The 15113-nt window shown below is 39.2% G+C and overlaps 1 protein-coding gene across 1 annotated transcript in view; it reads left to right on the top strand.

Moving 5' to 3' along the window:
- The first annotated feature begins 9538 nt into the window (after positions 1–9538).
- LOC124776001 (UDP-glucosyltransferase 2-like) overlaps positions 9539–15113 on the top strand; it is a 92086-nt gene continuing 86511 nt past the window's right edge. Inside the window, exon 1 of the mRNA XM_047250843.1 lies at positions 9539–9557. Within this exon, the coding sequence (XP_047106799.1) occupies positions 9539–9557 (19 nt within the window). The remainder of the gene's footprint in view (positions 9558–15113) is intronic.

Genomic DNA, 15113 nt, shown 5'->3' with positions numbered 1-15113 from the left:
GATCATCGAGTGCTGTGTTTTGAGTTTTAAATATCAGTGGGTCAACGCCTGAAATCGTTCAGCTTTGCCTGATTATTTGAAATTCCTATAGATGAAAAGTGTTGGTGACAGTCAGGTTTTTTGTTTCATTTTTAATTACATGTCCTCTAAGTAGGATTTTGAATAGAGAACCAGCATTCGAAAAACAAAACGTTGACTCATACCTGTGGATGATTTAATTGCAGGAAATAAAGGAAAGTTGTAAACTGAAAAAGTCAGCACCTGACTTGTCCTTTATACCCAAACTACTAAAAGAAAAGAAAAAAAACCAAAGGCTTATTTGAAAGCACAATAATATCCTGAGTATATCTTTTCGAAATAAAGTAAATCCAAAGGCCAATAAATTAAGACTGGAATACTGGTAAAAGCAAAGTTCAGAAAATTAAAGAGAAGGAATAGTATTTGTCAGTGATCGACTTGCAACTAAAAGAGAGGTAATTAGTCTTCAGACTGGAAAAGCAAGTTTGCGTGTTATGGAAGAGTGATAAATTATAGATGAAAAGTTATTCCATTTAATTCTGAAAAGCTGAGATTAGCGAAACAGTTTATTAGGATTAAATTTCAATATAGTCAAGGATATTGTTGCAGCTAGGAGCTAATTATAGACGTTATCGTTGACTGGCAACGAGATATAAGGGGTATAAAACTACGTCTTTGCCTTGTGAGAGTATTCTCCGATTTACATAAAAGTTTATATCGCTCACAGTGATTGTGTTTATGTACAATTATTAGTTGAAGCTTTAAGAAAGGAGCAACTACAAGAGGCAACGGAAGTATATGACGTACTCATCGGTTAAATACGAAAGATATTGTTTCAGGTATCTACGTTGTTGAAAAAGTGTTTCGTTGGTGTTGTCAGAGTACACAGGGTAAACTTCACTACAGGTTGCTGTAATTGGCAAAGTAAATACATCAGCCCTACTCCTCGTAGGTTCAAAAAATGGCTCTGAGCACTATGGGACTCAACTGCTGTGGTCATAAGTCCCCTAGAACTTAGAACTACTTAAACCTAACTAACCTAAGGACATCACACACATCCATGCCCAAGGCAGGATTCGAACCTGCGACCGTAGCGGTCGTGCGGTTCCAGACTGTAGCGCCTTTAACCGCTCGGCCACTCCGGCCGGCCTCCTCGTAGGCTCTCGCATTAGTATTTTCTTGGTGATTGATACTAGCTTTGGTAGTTGTTTATCTGTCGAACCTAGTGAATCCTGATAGACGCGTTTATGTAATTAATATCCAGATAGCTACCACTGACTCGTTATTCCACGAAAAGTGATGTAGTGTCCATTCTTTCATACATAGTGATATTGTGTAGTGTAATTTATAGCGTGAGAAGTTGAATATCAAATCTTACGTGACATCGTAGTGTTAGTACAGACGATTATTTCAAGTCACACAGATAACGTTGTTGAGTGTAGACAAGGTCTTGTCACGAAAACTTACTGTAGTATTACGAGAATGAACTATGTTGCTTTTCACCCACGTATTGCAGTGCTGATAGAGCGTGTTCGTACAGTATATCTCTTACGTGTTAGTGGTATCTAAAGGGTGAGTCAGTACATCTTCCAAGTCTCAAACGCTCAGACATCCGAGCCACAGTTTATCAACGGCCTCGTCCCCTACACAGAGCTATGTAACCGCTCTGATTGTTGGGGCAGCATTTCATGCCCTAAATTCCTCTCGCCGATAATTATTATTAATTTTTCACATTTTCTCGCCCTTTGATAAAGATCCCGACTAGAACAGCCGGAGAGAGCGGTCATACGTGCGTGAGTTTTGTGTGCATAATTGTATAAATGTGTAGGTGTGCTGCGCTTCCTTTCTGAAGAAGGCTTTGGGTGAAAATTTATATGAACACTCTTTTTGTCGTGCCTGCCTTGTGCTCCACGTGTGAGTAGCAATCTATCCGTTTCACTGTATAGTTATTCCTTCATGATGTTTGTTGTAAATAATCCACAGCACTCCAACAGGAACAATGATGCACGGTACGTAATTACAACACCAGAATGAAAAAATGACTTTCATTAGGCCGCATTAAAGTTGTCTGTAGCACAAACAGGGATTCACAATGCTGCAACAAATATTTTTGATAACTTACTCATTGATATTAAATGGCTGACACATGGCAATGTAAAATTTGAAACTAAATTAAAAATGTTTGCCTTTGTTAGCTCCTCTTACTCCGCGAAAGACTCTCTATAACTGTAATATGTAAATGATAATGGGTAGAAATTACTAACGTGTCTGTCTTTAATTAAAAAACTTAAACTAAAATGATCAGCATGGAAGCATATTTACAAAAAAAATAGTCTGTATATAATGACTCGTTCCATATCATTACGATTTATCATGCAAATGAGACTATGGAATACGAAACTAAGTAACTACTGGTAAATCACAAAGCATGGTACAGATTTATATGCAGGGTAATCATAATTAAACTTTCAAACCGCTGTAGAAATAACACCACTGCTCATTATGACGTCAAATTGCAGCGGAATGTTATCGGAGAACGGGGAAAACGTATGCTAAGGTGTACGTTTGACGTTAAACAAGCTGTACTACTCAGCGTGCATGGGTGTACAGGTGTGATAATGTTAGTTTCGTAAGCCCACCCACCCCGGTAAGGTAATATCACATCGGATGGGAAAAATCTGTTTTTAACTGTCCTGAGGCGAAAAATTCCATAAAAAGGATCAATCAAAATCAAATCGGATTATTAATTTCCGTGTGACTGGTGCAAAACTTGTTCAGTATGCTGCCCACCGTTTTCTGCAACAAGTTGAAACCGAGAAACAGCACGTTCCACAACTGATCGAAGTGTTTCCGGACTCATTCAGAATGTGTTGCGCAATGCCTGCCTCCAATGCAGCTAAGTTTGCAATTGTAGCACTTAACACAACATCTTTCAAATAGCTCCACAGCCAGAAGTCAAACGGATTAAGATCAGGTGATCGGGACGGCCAGGCTTTAGGGAAATGGCAGCTGATAATTCTAGCATTTCCGAAATGGCGCTTCAGCAGATTGTTAATTGGATTTTAAATGTGCGGATGTGCGCCGTCTTGCATAAAAATGATCCCATCCACACATCCACGCTGCTGGTAAGCTGGAATGACGTGGTTGCACAAAAGACATAGTGCTTACCAGTGAAGTACAGGTAACAGGACCAGAAGCACCTGGCTCTTCGAAAAAATATGGCCCTATGCCGCAGACCCGCACCAGACAGTGACCTCTTCAGGATGAAGTGGTACTGGTTGGTTTGCGTGTGGATTTTTCGTTGCCCATATTAGACAATTCTGTATATTGACATATCCTGTCGGATGGAAGAGGGCTTCGTCTGCCCATAAAACCTCCCATGGCCAATCATTGTCCACTTCCATGCGAGCAGGAAATTCTAAAGCAAAGGACTCTCTTGCTGGCAGGTCAGCAGGAAGCAACTCGTGCGGATGGTTAATTTTGAATGGATAACTAAAGAAGAATGTTTCGTAGGATTTTACGTATCGTGCTCACGGGTATGTCCAATGTTCGGGCAATCCTCCGTGCACTGCACGTTTGCACACCACCGCTCATCTCCTCCTGGATTGCTGTAGCCACTGCTTCCACTGATGTCAAATCAATTCGTTTCCTCCCTTTAGCAGGTTGCACACCAAAACAACCCGTCTTTTCGAATTTTCGAATCATTTTCTCCAGACCCACGGAAGTTATCGGACCAACACCTCTTCTTCAAAACCTTCAGTGTCCGGAACTTCTTCAGAGCGACGTGTGCACAGTCATTATTCTTGTAATAAGGCTTTACAAGCAGAGCGCGATCCAGCATTAAGACCATCATGGCGAACGACGCAGACGCGAAAGGAAAAAAAGCCGTGTTCTGATACATACAGGGCCACCTATCGATCAATTTTCACACTATGCCATACGGTTTCCTCCTCCTCCGATAATATTCCGTTGTAATTTGACGTCATTCTGACCAGTGATGTTATTTCTACAGTGTTTTGAAAGTTTAACTTCAATTATAATCACCCTGTACTTTGTAAAGATCCAAATGAAATTAAAAAGTAAAATCAAGGAGATGACCAAAGTAGATGTACATTCCAGCTGTGCTATGTTTGGTATTCCTGAAAAACTGACAGAGTTACTGAGCAGAAGTATTCCGGGAAAAGAAGCAAATAGCTTACTGCTGGAAAAGTAAGTCTACATCTTATACAGGTCGGGCTAAAACTACTAAGTTACTAGCTCACTTGTTAAAGCAAAATATCCATTTTAATGTATTTAAGGGTTTAAGACCATTTCCTTAATCACATTTATAGTATTCGACATGCTGGAAGTTGTTAAAATGATTATATCGTTTCTTTACCCTGTAAGTTGCTATTATTGGCTACTCATCAGAGGTAAGATTTCGAAGTGAGAAGATGGGTAAACTACAGTGAGACTAATGCAATGACAATCCAATAAAACAAGAATTCTATTCTACATAGAGGTATACCTCTGTGCAGTTCTGTTTCTTTGACATTTCAATAATAATTCACTTTGTTGACACGCACAAGATACGATAGCGTCCTTCCTCATTGCACACGTGTACGGGCTATCAAAGAACACGTAGGAAAGTTTTCTGCAAGCGTGAACACTAAAAACGTTGTGCAAACGAGGTGAAAGCTCAAAATGTAACGTACAAAAGTTTCGGAGTTCCAGTTCGTCTGCTATCGATACAAATACAGTAAAAGTGGACTTAATGAATTACGAAACAATGCTTGTCACATCACTTCCTTCTGTTCTGGTTATCCGAAACACAGCAGCAAAAAACAAGTTACATTAACGAGGCAAAATGTTTCGTATTTATACAGCAAATACGCATTCAAGAACAGAGAAACGTTCGAAATTCCCTTCCTGACACTATGTTGTTCACGAAGCTCTATAGCTCTTAGTATTTAAAACAGTTTTTGCGCGCACCCGACAGAAATAATGAACAAGAAGCAATCGTAAACAGTAGTCTTCTAGTGTTCTGGTCTGATTAAAATGGTGGCAGGCCCCGCCCACTCTGACTTCAAAACAACGTACAGCCTGCGATGTCCGCATCACTGCCTTGTTAAGGTTTGAAACCACCGTCTACGTCACGTGACTCGGGGCAGAAAATCGAGTTCTGTCGTTACGCGCAGTGTGAAGTGGAGCTGGCATTTACAGGATTTCTCATTTATAACTGAAATAAAGCACTGATTTTGGCAATCCAGCGCACTGTAATACTACCGTCACACATGTAGTAGTGCAGTTAACTTAGTTTCTCCGAAATTCTTGATAATAATCCAATGGTTAGGTTAGTCATTTTTAGATGTGGTCAAGTTGAAACGTATTGACAGTTCTTTTTAACAAGCGACAGAATCACTGTTCTTTAATGAATAATTTTTGTTTTCTTGTTTGCACTGTGAGTTCTTGTAGTTCACCTCTTCCACAGGAGTGGAAGACAAAATAACAATATCTCACGTAGCATTAGCTGTCTAACGATTCCACAAGAATATGTTCGAAATGTTTTAGTATGCTTTTGTAAGAAAGGAAATTCCTTTATGTGCATAACGTCAGGTATTTACACAAAATAAGCGCATATATTTTCTGACTTTTTCTTAATCCAGTACAGATTCCGAAAAGATATAAAGATAGGAACCGTTGATTATACTTGTGTATTGAGCTAGATGTTAAGAATATGTCATCTCAAAATTCATCAAGTTTTACATCCAAGGACCAATATCCATCCTAACTCTCAACTCATGGAAATACATGTGCAAGGATTTTGAAATAGTTCCCTTTCACAATTGAGATTTTCTTCTGTTTGTGAATGTGTAGGGTTAAAAGCAGAGTCTCTCTGCATATATGAAGGTCATTTATTATGCTGCTAATACAAAGCCCAAAATTTGATCTGTAACGAAATTAAACTATAGATGGATAACCCTTAGAGATGTCAAATGAGTCAAGATCTACAGTAACAACAAGCAAGTTGTAGACAATCTGTATTAACATTGAAATAGCTAACTCTATATTGCATAGTTATAGTCATACCTACAACAGCTAATTAATTAAAGCAAAAAGAAAGTTACTTATATCTGCAAAAACTGAGTCTTGCTTGCAGTGCATTACTATTTGACTTATAGCTTTACAACATACATTCGTACTCACCAAATAACCATAAGATCGAGAACTACGATGTAATTCGTATTAAAAATGCAAGAATCCGTGGTGATGAGTATATTAATTACAAAGGGAATATTTTTCAAGCACTAGAAACAGGGACACCATTCTCGCACACTTGATTTATCTTGAAATACCTTAGATCTAGACAGTTCTATAGGTTTTTGTTGTAGGTTATGCTTCAGTTTATTGCGTTTTGTTTTTCTACGTGAGCCCTAACTTACAATTACCATATACCTTTAAGTCTTACATTTTTAAACTGATTTTAAGTACAATGGGACTAACGTATTCTGCATTTTGTAGGTGCAGAATGAAATGTTTCAACAAGTTTTCTGAGCAGGACCAAATTGGCATTCTTACCAGAGGCGGAAGCTTTGCAAGCAAAGATGAACAAATTTTATCAAAGCCCATCCAGTGAAAAGTAGAACGTCTAGGTTGAAACATAATCACACAGATGACAAAGAATAGTTTACCAAACCTACGCATTCTGTTGAACATGTGAACGGATTTACGTTTCTCGTTATGGCTGGTAGACAACGAGTTAAGGTTTGCAAAAAAGTGTTTCTGAGTTTTTATGCCATAGGGGATATTAAAGTTAGGAGACCGAAAGAGCTGATTTTAAAAGGTGAGTCGCCTGGAGATTTGAGAGGGCAACAGAAGAACCGTAAGACTTTTCCAGAAGATTATACCGACGAAATCAAAGACCACACTAAGTCTTTCTCCCTAAAAATTAGTCACTACTCGTCGAAAGAAATACAATACTTGGAAGCAAGGCTTAACATAAAGAAAATGTACAACAAGTTGTTAGAAAAATACTACGGTGATGCAAAACATAATCTTTATCATAAGGTGTTCAACGAACATTTTAACTGCCGGTTTGGAAGACCCAAAACTGACACTTGCTGTCAATGTGAGATGCTTAATACGCGAATCAAAAACCCTCAGCTTAATGATACAGCAAAACGAGTAGCTGTTGCACAGTTGCAGGATATGGCAGCAATGAAGTTTGATCTTTTATAATGAAGTATATCAACGATAATATACCACAAAATGTTGATGAATTGTACCTCTACAGTGATAACACACAATGATTAGGCTCCTACTTCCTCTTAGAGACAGTGGAAGAAATGGTTCAAATGGCTCTGAGCACTATGGGACTTAACTTCTGAGGTCATCAGTCCCCTAGAACTTAGAACTACTTAAACCTAACGACATCACACACATCCATGCCCGAGGCAGACAGTGGAAGATTCAAAAAGATTGTGTACAGACCGCGCTTAAGGGGCCACTCTCATCTGCCCTGTGACAGAGTCTTTGGCCTTATCAAAAGAAAAGTAAGCAAATGTGACCGATATTACACAAAAAAAGAAGTATGTAAAGTGATATTAAGGTGTACAATACAAAGTTTAGCGTTGATTTGATAGAAACAGAAAATATTTTGGATATTCACAAATAGTGGCCTCAGTTCTATAAAAGTACTGCTTCAGAAGAAACCAAATCTGAAAAGAAGGGAAAAGAGAATATTTTACTATTTCTAACGACCATGAATTCTCGTTCCTGCAATCAAGTAAAGGAAAAGAAACAGTATCAGCTTTTGTTAGTGGAATCCTCTATAAGACATTCAGATTAGCTATCCCGACACAATCATCCTTTTCTCTACCCACACACAAAGCATACATTGAAAGAATACCTATTCCTAAAAAGAAAATGGATGATATAAGGAATGCTGTCCAGTTCGTCCCTGAGGAAGATGATTTCCTTTATGACGAAGTGATTCAGTGGCCTACAGTTGAAAAAGAACTGTGAAATTTAATTATATGAGACTTTACTGTTAATCTGTGTTGAAACTTCCTGGCAGATTAAAACTGTGTGCCGGACCGAGACTCGAACTCGGGACCTTTGCCTTCTGCGGGCAAGTGCTCTCCCAACTGAGCTACCCAAGCACGACTCACGCCCCATCCTCACAGCTTTACTTCTGCCAGTACCTCGTCTCCTACTTTCCGAACTTTACAGAAGCTCTCCTGCGAACCTTGCAGAGCTAGCCCTCCTGAAAGAAAGGATATTGCGGAGACATGGCTTAGCCACAGCCTGGAGGATGTTTCCAGAATCAGATTTTCACTCTGCAGCGAAGTGTGCGCTGATATGAAACTTCCTGTCAGATTAAAACTGTGTCCCGGACCGAGACTCGAACTCGGGACCTTTGCCTTTGTGTTTGTTAAAACCCCATTCTCATGTATCTGTTATAGCCAATCTCAGTTGTGTATACAATGTTTAATGTAAAATAAATAGCCTTCAAAAAGTCTCAATCATTCATTGCATTTTTTTTTTTTTACCTTTGTCTCTATGGATGTGCTATTGTCAGCCCTTTAGTTATGAAAGGACTCTTGTCAGACAACTTGATAGGCACTATAATGCAATATAAACAATAAAATTGTTTTTAATCATCGTTATTACTAGCAGTTTGTAGAATCAAAATAACTAGAATAAAAAGCTTATCGTATTTAGTAATAGCAGGAAAAAAGTCTTTTTTTTTTAAATTTCCCAACACTTTTCTTTTAGTAACAAGAGCCCCTTCATAAATAACCGATTCAAATATGTAAATACCTATATGTATGAATTACGTAATTTTTGTTGTTCTTAAATTGTAATATCGTAAAATGCCCAATATTCTTGTAAAAATAATACACGGATGAATCAAACTACTACTATTATCATCACTACTATTGCATATTGTAATTCCGTTTATATCTTTTGTCACAATCCTCTATGGACGTTGAACACTGTTACTACACCCTACTGCAAACGTTATTTTCGGTAACAGAAGCTTAATTTCGGAGAGGATTTATTGCATATTTTCCTGTGGTTTCGTACTGCAGTCGGTAGCCTGGACTACAGCATTTAATGGAAAGTGCTGGGCATCCACTGCGATAAGACTGCCGTTCATCTGTCCCGTATCGATGCTACGTCACGCACATGCAGTAGCAAGCGTACACAGCCGACGCAAGCCGTTATGTAAAGGTCGTTGATTCCGGCATTGCGCCGGTGATTATCGCGCTAGAGAGGTAACTCATCGGAAACTTGCTTACAAACGTTACTCGTCTAATACTGCGGAACGAGAAAATGTACTGTGCAGTGGAGCCAGGAGATTGGAAAGCACAAGTCATAGTGTACTGGCACGCCGCGAAAATTCCATGGAGACACGATGACCTAGCTTTCAATTAGACCACTATCTGACACTCCTGAAGTTCAACAGCGGAAACTGCCTCACGCCAGAAGCTTGCTGCGTGTTGCTCAGATCGCAGTGGGATCGAAACACGCAGAAATGGGAGGTGCTTTTACAGGTAAGAAATCCGATATCTTATTTTTCTGACGTCACTACTGCATGAAAATCTCTTAACCGACTGCGGCGTGTACACAGAATTTAAACTTCTTAACAGATCAAACGGCACTGTACGCGAAGGACAAGGGCCGCCGATTGAATATAAGTACGTAAACAAACTTAATGCTTTCAAACAATGACGGCTGTTGCACATTCTACGCTTTTTAGAGGTACAATAACGCCCAAATGCTATGTGGTACGTTTTCATATCGCGCAGTTCAAAGAAAATGCGTTCACGTCTATATGTGACGGTTACTTTCCATCAAGTTAATTTTGTCGACCAAGAGAAGGGAATGGAGCCTATTAATGAAAACACGATGGAAGCTGCTTCAGCTTTCAGTATTCGTGTGCATAAGGTCACGACGCCGTGGCCACTGGCATCCGAAATATCTACCCCAATGAGAAATTAGAAAACGTTCAAATATATTTTTTAACCTTGCGTATAAATTGTGATGTATGATAGCTGTTTTACGATGCTTTATATGTATCAACGTGGGGCATTTCGTCTTTGCTATGCTACCACTCACAGGGTAGATAAACGCCGTTTTTAGGGTAACGTACCTCAGTCGATAAAAATAGAACCCATATAGGTTCAAATGGCTCTGAGCACTATGCGACTTAACTTCTGAGGTCATCAGTCGCATAGAACTTAGAACTAATTAAACCTAACTAACCTAAGGACATCACACGCATCCATGCCCGAGGCAGGATTCGAACCTGCGACCGTAGCGGTCACGCGGTTCCAGACTGAAGCGCCTTTAACCGCACGGCCACACCGGCCGCCGAACCCATATAGGATCAGGTTGTTGTCCTTCTGTTAAGACCGCTTTTTCTCGGGAGCAGGTAAAGGTATCAAGTCTAAATTGGTGTCAAATCCTAAAGTCTACGGTTGCTTGGCGGTGTAAAATGTTTATGCTTGTAAGTCAATGCAACCTCAAGATAAGGTGATTTATGTTTTGATATTCGAAAACTCACTCATCATAACCTACAAAAAATGGCTCTGAGCACTATGGGACTTAACTGCTGAGGTCATCAGTCCCCTAGAACATAGAACTACTTAAACCTAACTAACCTAAGGACATCACACACATCCATGCCCGAGGCAGGATTCGAACCTGAGACCGTAGCAGTAGCGCGGTTCCGGACTGAAGCGCCTAGAACTGCTCGGCCACTCCGGCCGGCATAACTACAGATTAGCTATCTATATACTAGTACATAATTAAACGTAAACGAAACCCCAGAACGTGAGCCCTTTTCGCACTTGTCTATCTTATTTTTCACAATATGTTTGTTTGCATGGCCAGCATAACAGCTGATATAAATAGTCATTATTAGTTTTACTGTCTTAAGCATACTTCAATTACGAATACTTTTCACCGAACGCGTTTCAATTTTATTTATACGGCGTATTCTGTGGTCGTTTTGGAAATGTGGTATACGTAGTATGTCTCTACAGAATGATGTTTATACATTAAAAGCATTATTTATTTATAAAATTAGCGCACAATTTACTTACGTAATTTTTGCTCTTGTTGTGCTGAAATCCTGTACTTTTTCTTTCGTTGATAGCGTTGGTTGATATCGAAAAAAAGTATTACACGTGGTGACACAATCACTTTTCGCAAATTTTCGTCTTTTATGAACCCACTTTTTGTTAGGTTTCATTTCTGATTTTTCCATTTCACCTCACTTGTCAAATTTCACAAAAGAACACTACTGCAGTTTTCTCGTGTTCACCACTGAGCTCAGAGTTTACGTTCATTCATTTGTTTTAGGTGTACATCGTGAGTAAACCTGTTGCCAACTTTGGCAATATAACTTTGTGTGTGTGTGTGTGTGTGTGTGTGTGTGTGTGTGTGTGTGTGTGAGTGTGTGTGTGTGGAGGGAAAGGTTTGAGTCAGTGTAATGAGAGAAAATGTGTTAAAAGTTCATCACAGTTTGATATTTTGAAGATAAATGGTGAGGGGGGTGGGGGTGGGGAGGGGGGCACGGAGAACAGGAGATATCGAGATTCAAGTTTAGGTGGGGAAGAACTGATTAGATGATGTTATAGGTGCAGAGTCAGCAACTGAGGCGAAATGAAAGGTAGGCAGAGGTGTGATCATCTGCCTTTATTTGATATTATGCTAAGTGGTCTATTAATTTAAAAAGTGTATGTTTCATTTTAATATTAATTTTCAATGTATTTTTCGGTCGTAAAAATTCGGGCCATAAGGTCACAGGTCCTTTTTGAAGTTCGTAAACTACATTAATTCTCGCTAGAGGCGGGTGCTCTCACTCGCACACCCACTCCCCCTATGGGCGCATCTGTTGACAGTATTTTGTCAAATATTTGTTGTATACGACTCGTAAATATGTTTGCTATGGTTCGCTGAGGATCCCTTTGCTAATCCTTCACTATGTAAATAGAATTCGTCATTGAACTGTAAATAGTTCTGTTATTTGCTCTAGCAGCTTGAGTGTTTCTTTGACGTGATCATATGGTAGTGTATTGCACCTTGTAAGATCTTCTATAATGTTTATTGTTTCTGTTATTGCTGTATTAAAATACATGTTCTCCACATCAAATGAGAGGAAGGTGGCTGCGTCTGGAATCTGTATGTCTTTTTCGTAATTAAATCAATTATGAAGTGTTTGTTATAGTTCTATTATTATAGTTCTATTTGTAATGTTAATATTTCCAACATATAACTTGCAAGTAGTTATCTACGATCATTCCCATAGTTGACCTTCCTGTGAACTACAGGAATGGTCCCACATCGTGATGAAAAACTGTGATGTAGAATGTTTCAATAGATTTAGATACATAATATATTTTCTCAGTGAAATATATAAATATATACTAAACATTTAAAAGATTGCGAATAATTACATTTCATTAATTACACGCAACTCCACGTGTAAATACGTACAACCACCCTCCTACTCACCAACCTACACCCACCCACCCAGCCAACCCACACACACACAAATGCTTATAGACATACCATACATTCAAAAGTTCTTTTATGCATTATTTGTCTAGCATTTTTAATGAAGCCATAACTGTTTGATTTGGCACACAAAGACATTGTAGGATATGCATTTTATGAATAAGCATCTATCGAATGTCTGTGTTTAGGTTTTTATTTCTATGTATTTAGGAGCGAAAGCGCCATCTTCTGGCTGTCTAAGTTTCACTTAAGGTCTTTGTTATTGCTGGTGAAGCAGTCTGACTTGACGGAGATGTATCGTTTCTCTTCATTTTCTCTTTCTACTTTTCTCTCTCTCTCTTTCCTTCACTTTTCTTTCGTTTTCTTTTCTTTCTTTACCTTTCTTCTCCATCAATGCTCGGTGTTTCTGGACTGAAATTCCTTGAGTTATTGGAATATATCTAGAGCGTGTCATATTGAGGGCGGTTTCTGTTACGACTACTTGTACTCTATTGTTATGTGACGTGTGTTACACGACTTCGCAAACTGGATTTGACCCAGCGCTGTCAATAAATTTATTTGGAGAGAGTAACAATATAAGCGCATCTCAGCAACAGTTTGAAACATGTTGTCTACATTGATCATGTTCTCGTTACCCTAGCGTTGGTGTTCTTGAGCGATTGTTTATAACAATGCAATACATTCACACTAAAGGTGAAACTATCAGTTGGGAAAATGGACGTTAAGGATGTCGCTGAGGTACCTTAAAAACATAATATAGGCTTTAATGATTCAGAAATATAGGATTTAGGTTAAACATGTATCTTAAGGGGCCTGGACGTCATCAATAGTAGGGTGATGAGCTACGAGGACACTTTTGATATCACACTGATATGAAAATTAATGAAATTGATCAGTAAGAAAGAAAGGCATCTATGTTAAGTCATTTCTTTCAGTTTGATGGATAAAATAACATGGTTTGAGATTGTCCCTAACTTTCAGTTCATTGTAAATAAATTGTCGTACATGTGTGTATTACAAACATTTCAAACATGTGATATAACATTACAGAATACAGCCTTTCACACCACTTGCTCACGTGTCAGAAAAACCACCATTTATGTCAGGCAACAAGAAGCTGTAATTCCAGGGGATGTTGTCTTGTACATTATGGCAAATCCAATTTTGCCATTGTGATGCTACATCGCACTGGCATTTACAAAATGTAAGAAAATCAAAACGTGAAAGTATATCTTGTAATGGAATCTCCCAATATCACCTAGCAGAGCACGCTAATAAGATTCCACTGATACATTGAAAACAAATACTGTGTGCATGGTGATATCCGAAATTTTCGCTTCGTAACTCGCCTCTAGCGACCTGTGTGTAAAGTTTCTATCAAAATAGCAGCAGATTCTTGTGTTGTAGTTTCGTAAGTGATTTGGTCATCACAGAACAGCCTCTTTCATGCAATCTACTCACATGTCGGGAAAACACTGTCACTTCTGGGATCTTCAAGGAGCTATAATTCAACAGTTATAATTAGAGGTTATGAAGTATAAAACAACACAGGACTTCTATATATTTTTAAACGCACAATCGTTACAATAATAATAAAAGCAGTCATGAGTACACGAGAATAGATACAGTTTTATGAGGAAATCAGTGAAGATTGTGAGCATTCCACACGTTCAGATTGTAAGGTGTCAGGCAAATCCAACACCTTCCATGAAAACCCTGACATCATAAGCAAATCCAGTAGTATGTCACATAGCTCTGAATAAATCGTGACATTAAACTAACCAAAGTAATACGAGTAACGAGTGAGTAAATGGAATACCACAGACTAACACAAGAATGCCTAAATGCATGTCATACCTTACCACCGTGAGACAGACGCAGTTCCGAGGGGAGAAACGAGAACAGAAGCCGAGAGCAGAACCGTGTTAAGCTGGAAGGCCCCACGATAAGGGACAGACACCCACGTCTCCAGCTAACCGCTAGGACCACCCCCAGCCCATGTTAAAAGCTAGAGCCCTTCAGATGAACAGTATAGATCTTACGATAACACAAAAAGGGCCACCCCAGCCGCAAGTTTTAGCGTGAGACTTTTTCGCGTCTCTGTTACGTCAGGACCACCCCCCAGCCCATGTTAAAAGATAGAGCCCTCCAGAAGAACAGTATAGATCTTACGATAACACTAAAAGGACCACACCAGCTGCAAGTTTTAGCGTGAGACTTTTTCGCGTCTCTGTTACGTTGCAGACTTTAAAAACATTGCCCCACCACGAAAAGTATAACGTTTCTCATTGGATAGACATAATTTTTGTAGGCGGAGCTTAAGGTTAACATTGAGACCCTGATTGGTCAGATGAAAACACAGCTAGACAGTTTTTTTAAACCAACTTCGGTAAATTGTAGTAAGGAGAAGTTAGGAGGGAGTTGCTTCCGAGACGGCGAGGTGAGCGGAGCTGTGCTGCCCGCCGCCCCCTGACGAACACTGACAAGGTAATGAACGCACGCGATGCCGCATAACAGCGCATAAAGCTTCACTCAGAACTGCAGAAGTCTCATCTGTTACATCCCCTTTTTACGTAATACTAGTG

This window comes from Schistocerca piceifrons, chromosome 2, assembly GCF_021461385.2.
Source record: "Schistocerca piceifrons isolate TAMUIC-IGC-003096 chromosome 2, iqSchPice1.1, whole genome shotgun sequence".
NCBI classification, from domain to species: domain Eukaryota; kingdom Metazoa; phylum Arthropoda; class Insecta; order Orthoptera; family Acrididae; genus Schistocerca; species Schistocerca piceifrons.
This window is presented reverse-complemented; position numbering and strand designations above follow the sequence as displayed.